Source organism: Pollicipes pollicipes, unplaced genomic scaffold (assembly GCF_011947565.3).
Source record: "Pollicipes pollicipes isolate AB1234 unplaced genomic scaffold, Ppol_2.1 Scaffold_4295;HRSCAF=5057_pilon_pilon_pilon, whole genome shotgun sequence".
Taxonomy (NCBI): domain Eukaryota; kingdom Metazoa; phylum Arthropoda; class Thecostraca; order Pollicipedomorpha; family Pollicipedidae; genus Pollicipes; species Pollicipes pollicipes.
In genome coordinates this window covers 1,039,831-1,045,554 of record NW_023596461.1, presented here as the reverse complement: position 1 = coordinate 1,045,554, position 5,724 = coordinate 1,039,831, and the positions used below count along the sequence as shown (strand labels likewise).

The following is a 5,724-nucleotide window of genomic DNA, read 5'->3' as shown; positions in this document are numbered from 1 at the left end:
CTCGCTCTCTCTCTCTCTCTCTCTCTCTCTCTCGCTCTCTCTCTCTCGCTCTCCTCTCGCTCTCTCTCTCTCTCTCCTCTCTCTCTCTCTCTCTCTCTCTCTCTCTCTCTCTCTCTCTCTCTTCTCTCTCTCTCTCTCCTCTCTCTCTCTCTCTATTCTCTCTCTCCTCTCTTCTCTCTCTCTCTCTTCTCTCTCTCTCTCTCTCTCTCTCTCTCTCTCTCTCTCTCTCTCTCCTCTCTCTCTCTCTCTCTCTCTCTCTCTTCTCCTCCTCTGCTGCCTCGTGAATGTCGCAGGCACGACGAATTACAAAAACAGCACAAACGAGCGCTTTTGCATCTCATGTGTAACGCATCTAGCTTGCTTGTGATAAAATGCCCTATTTGACAAGAGCTAAAACATAGACACGACCTCCACACTGTATCATACAATCAAGTACTGGGTGGGGCAATTTGTCTCATCTGAAAGAAGGTAATTCAGAAGTCATTTGCCAAAAACTGAAGACGTGCTCTCAAAAACTTTACCGTACATATGACGCTGCATCTGTAATAATCTTGGTTTTACACTAACTATTTGCATCAAAAGTGGGTCAAAGTAAAAATAGGTATGCAACTTGTCTCACTCCCGCTACTCAGGTTGAACAAAGAACACGACTGTTTATGTTTTGTGCCGCTACTGGGTGTAGTCTCGTACTTATGAGCGCGTAAATCTGAAAAAGTTCGATTTGCAGCGAAATTTAACCTTTCACCTGGCCTGGTGTAGCCAATTTTTTTACGAGCCAAAACGCAGCTTATTACTAACCGCGAGATCTTGTTGAGAACTATCCGCTGTTTTTCTTTCCGCATGGCTCTTTCTTTCTTAGTTTGGAAACGGTAGGGGCAGGGAACGCACAACCCCCTTCCCTTGGTGAATCAGGGTGAAGGTTAGTACCCATGAATCACTTGGACACATCGCCCATGCCATGCTGTTGCACACACTCAGGAATCGAATAAAGATCATCCAGTTGGGGCTCTCGCCTGCTTTTATGCGCTATGATTGAACCTTGTTTGCGTCGAGCACCACCCCAAGTCACAAAATGTTGATTTGCATTTCACTGGTGCACACGCTTTTTCACGAGCATTTTACGTTTTCAGTGTCTGCGTCAAGTGGCAGTTCATGGTCATCTTGATATATGAAAGAAAGACCTTTAGTCTCTGGTTTTCCGACATCTAGAGTTCCGAGTTGTTGTGCTGAGTCATTGACCTTTCATATGCCAGGGTGTACAGGTTAAACGACATTATAGTGCAAGCGTTGGTTACATTGACAGTGCGTGATGCTTGCACTACGTCATTCAACCGGTGCCTCTGGAATATTGATGGTTGATTATCAGCATAGGAGCTCTAAAGCCTTAACGCTATCGCTATCCTCGCTCGAGCTTTGCGGCATGTCTTCGACGGCTTGGCCTATACATACACCGCCCCTCCTACATGAACAAAAATGTGTTCCTGCTCTTGACGCCAGCGACGCCGGTAGTACCGCCACCTGTGACGTAACGTGGACATGTGTCTCAAAAATATGAAGTTGATTTCAGTTAACTTTTGCTAATTGTTAAGCAATCATGGATCACTTGGACAGAACTCTAATCCCGCAGATTCCAGCTGAACTCACAGCTCTTGCAACGTTATTCTACGCACTCAGGTCATATTGCAGAAATAATCCGGCTGTGACTCCCGCTTACTTTGCTGGGAAAAGAGCTGGCACCGTTGGCGCCAGTTTTGCACCGCCTCCATCCACGTAACAGTGATTTGCATCTTAACGGGCTGGCCTCCACACAGCTCGTTCCCCCCACATATATCTGCCGTGTCTGCCCGTTAAATGTGCAGACATGTCCCGCTCGCGCGCGTGCTGCGACCGACACCGGCATCCGACGGAGGTGAATGTATGTCGCATGGATCGTTACGAAGGTTATCATGGCTTCAGGTTAAGGTGCGATCGTTAGAAGATTAGGATCGTTGCGATCCAAGCAGCTGCCGGTGCTATGCATCTGACCAAAAATATGCACACATACAGGCAGACGTAGGCTCGGAAATTCGTGAGTTATGGACAAGCGGTTTCCGTTTGCTTCACTGCGCGTGGAAACAATGCCGGTGTCACCGATAAGGCCTGGCAAGACCGTAACTGCAGTGATTGCCCCGTGTCTCAACAACGCAACGCTAATCTCAGTTAACATGACCAACCGTCCGTGTAACAATATTCACGCATTTCGGATTTTGAGGAAAAATTCCGCACGCGGCGGGATTTGGCTGCGAGGTATTTTCCTTTTATCGTTCCTCCAGCGCTGCTGCGTGTTTTTCGGACGGTTGGACCAAACCTGGCTGATTCTTCTTCATGTGCGAGGTGACTCGCTGCGGGAATGCCATTATACCCCCCCCCCCCCCCCCCCCCTTATTACACGCGCCGCCGCCAATAGCACTGGTCGTTACAAAAGCTTAAGTCGTTGCAATTCTCAATGTGTAAACTCAACTGAACTCCACGGAGCTTTCTGTGTTGTCGATCTGGCGAAAGCAATGATAACAGGCAGACCGATGCATCGTATGCAGAGACGCGTTTGCCCCTTGCTTCGTCGCCCCGGGGGCAGCACCGTTGGGGTGCGATGACGGCAAAGACAGCACTCGTAACATCATTTATTTTACTGGTCGAAATCAACGTGCTTCACCCGCGTGGATAAATAACCCCGTGCACTTGGCGGCTGGACCAGGACAGCGGCATACAAACAAACAAACAAGCGTACAAACATACAAACACGTCTATGTTGTCGGTACCACCTGCAACGCCTTCTGAAAGCAGGCAATGACGCGTCCCCCGAACGTGGGCATCCGCTGGTACACGATCGCGGCGTGTACGCCCACGCCGACGAGGAGAAAAGCCAAGCCATACAGGTACTCCGTTTTCGGGCGATCCACAATCGAGCTGACGAACAGGTAACACGACGAAAGGAGCAGCAGACACGGGATTGCGGTGGGCACGCGATATGGTCTCCGAGCGTCCGCTCTTGTTCTGCGCATCACCAGCAAGCTGACCATCGTGAGCGCGCGGAAAAGCGAGCTTACAAAGCTCAGCATTCGCATCAGTGCCCCGATGCTTCCCACGGTGATCATGATGCACCCGATGATGGCGTTGAAGATCAGCGCCGGAATGGGAGTGCGACGGCGCACGTGGACGAAGCCCAGCATGTCGACCAGGTGGCCCTGTCGCGCGGCGGCGAAGGTGACTCGGCAGGTTCCCAGCGTCGCGCCATTCAAGGTCCCAAACAACGACAGCGCGACGCCGAGCGGCATCAGGAAGGCGACCGGGCCCAGGGCCCGCTCGCCGAAGGAGAATGCGACGGCCGACGAGTCGAGCAGCTGCTGCGGCGAGAGCACCGTCAGGTAGGCCACGTTGGTCAGGATGTAACAGACGGTGACAACCGGAACGGCGACGAGGATCGCCAGCGGTAGGTTCCTTTCGGGCCGGACCATCTCTTCGGTCAGCGTGTTTAGCAGCTGCCAGCCGCCGTAGGAGAACAGCCCCGTGTAGAACGCAGAAGCGACGTCACCGGGGGAGGACGTGGTGCCCTGGAACCCGGTGGCCAAGTGCTGGCTGTTGCCCTGTGCCAACGAGTACGCGCCGGCCACCAAGATGATGCCAATCGACGTGAGCTTTGCCACCGTGAAGAGGTTCTGCACACGCGTGGCCCATGCCACGCTGTAGCAGTTGATGAAGACGACGAAGCAGTACGTGACGACGGCAACCAGGGACACGCCCAGCGGAGCGGGACTGCAGGGGGCGCCGAAGAACGGCTGGACGCAGTACTCAGCGAATGCGAGGCTGAGGATGGCCACCAATGCCGGGTGCATGATCAGCGTGTCCATCCAGGCACTGAGAAAGGCGGGCAGCGGGCCGAAGAAGTGGTGCAGCGGGCCCAGGCCGCGCAGCAGGTAGACGTAGTCGCCGCCCGCCTCGGGCAGCAGCAGACCCAGCTCGATGTAGCAGAGCGCGTCGAGCAAGGAGTACACGCCGCAGCCGAGCCACACCAGCAGCGAGAGCGCTACCGATCCGGACATGCGTAGCACGCCCTTCGGCGAGATAAAGATGCCGGAGCCGATGGTGGTTCCGACGATAATGGCCACGCCGGAGAAACCATCGATGGTGCGCAACAGCGGCACCCCGGCCCCGCTTGGGGCCGGGGCTGCCGCCGTCCGGGCGCCGCCGGCGACAGGTGGTGGGCACGCGCCCACGGCCGGCGGCCCACAGGCGGACGAAGATTCTCGCCGACGCACCGACTCGGACGCACCGGATGGTAGCTTACCGTCGCCATCGATGTACGCGTGGTTGTCCATGGCAGCGAAGTGGAACTCGGTGTTCAGTTAGATGCGTAATCAGCGCCGATAACGCTGACGGTGCAGTGGTGTTGACGCCTGACGTTCCAGGCTTCTAGGCGCTATTCACCAACACTGCTGCTGCGGGTCCATCACAGTACTGCTTGGCTTCACCGGTACACATCGTCTGCACCAGCCCCCAGTCCAAGCTCACTCTTGTCGGTGCCGCCCTTGAATGTGAGCCTCACTGACCGGCTCAGAAACCCGTTCCGCGATTGCACTGTGCAAGCTGCGTTGCTGATTGGTTGGATGGTGATGTGTCTAAATCCCAGTAATTTCCATTCCTTATTTCTAAAACATTTTGTAATGATTTTGGAGAGCCTTTGAACAGGAATACTAGAAGGACGACTTGATAACTTTTAAGCTCTGGCGCATAAAATACGGGCAAAGGTTCTATGCCCCCTCGCGGCGTTCGTGAGGGGGCATAGTTCGGGGAGTCACGGAACTTCAGCAAAGCGCGGCAAGGGCAGGGGGTTGGACAGCACAACGCGGGCTTTTTGATTGAAGGTCAGCGTCCACGCTAAGCTGTGCTTGATGTGTGTACCCGGACGCCAGCATCCGATCGTGAGCGTGCCGAACACTCGGTTCGGTCCGCCGCGCTCTCTGATGTCACCTGACCTTAAGCGCGGCGCTGCCGTGGCTGAGCTACGTGGACGGACTAGGGGCGGACGCCGCGTGGGGTTAAGGTGAGGTTACAGATTATGCTGAAACTTTTAAAATATATTTGAAAGGCGTTGTCACGGGGGTATTCTTCTGCGCAGAAAGTGCGCAACTAGTGGAAGGGGGTGGGAAATTTCCAAAAATACGTAGCGTAATTTATGGACGACCCCTAATGGGCAGTAGCACAGGCAGGGAACACAGGTGGCACGCACCCTCAATCATCCGGTGCATGCTCCGGAAAATACGAGCAGTCTGAAACCAGTCTGAGTGATATAAGCACATCCTCCATGATAAAAACGCATAGCGACGTTCGAAGTGGCTATGTCACATTCTTTTTTAAAGTTGTTATTGCTAGGCTACCGTAATCAATGTTCGATATCAATCGCGAGTCCGCTGATATATATATATATATATATATATATATATATATATATGCTCATATAGAGAGAACATCGATGTTCTCTGACCGTAGACAAAGTTGCCTGAATATCCCACAGGTGCAGTATTCTCAACAACAAAAGCGTGAATAACTATAGATCAATTTAAGTCGATTGGATAGTTACCATGCCTTATATTGCATAAGCACTCAGCATCTCGGTTTATAAGGGCGCTTTGATTATGGCTAGCACAGGCAAGCAAAGCCGTTGTTGTAATCAGGGCAAGAAAAGAA

General features: G+C 53.0%; 1 protein-coding gene across 1 annotated transcript; it reads right to left on the bottom strand.

Annotated features, from left to right (window-relative positions):
• Nucleotides 1–2,783: 2,783 nt before the first annotated feature.
• LOC119096496 (b(0,+)-type amino acid transporter 1-like) lies at nucleotides 2,784–4,355 on the bottom strand. Its single transcript, XM_037219407.1, has one exon. The coding sequence runs from the start codon at nucleotides 4,353–4,355 to the stop codon at nucleotides 2,784–2,786; it is 1,572 nt and encodes a 523-aa protein (XP_037075302.1).
• Nucleotides 4,356–5,724: the final 1,369 nt, after the last annotated feature.

Bases quoted from the DNA above. Each gene is read 5' to 3' on its own strand.
- LOC119096496 (XM_037219407.1), bottom strand. From the start codon at position 4,355: ATGGACAACCACGCGTACATCGATGGCGACGGTAAGCTACCATCCGGT.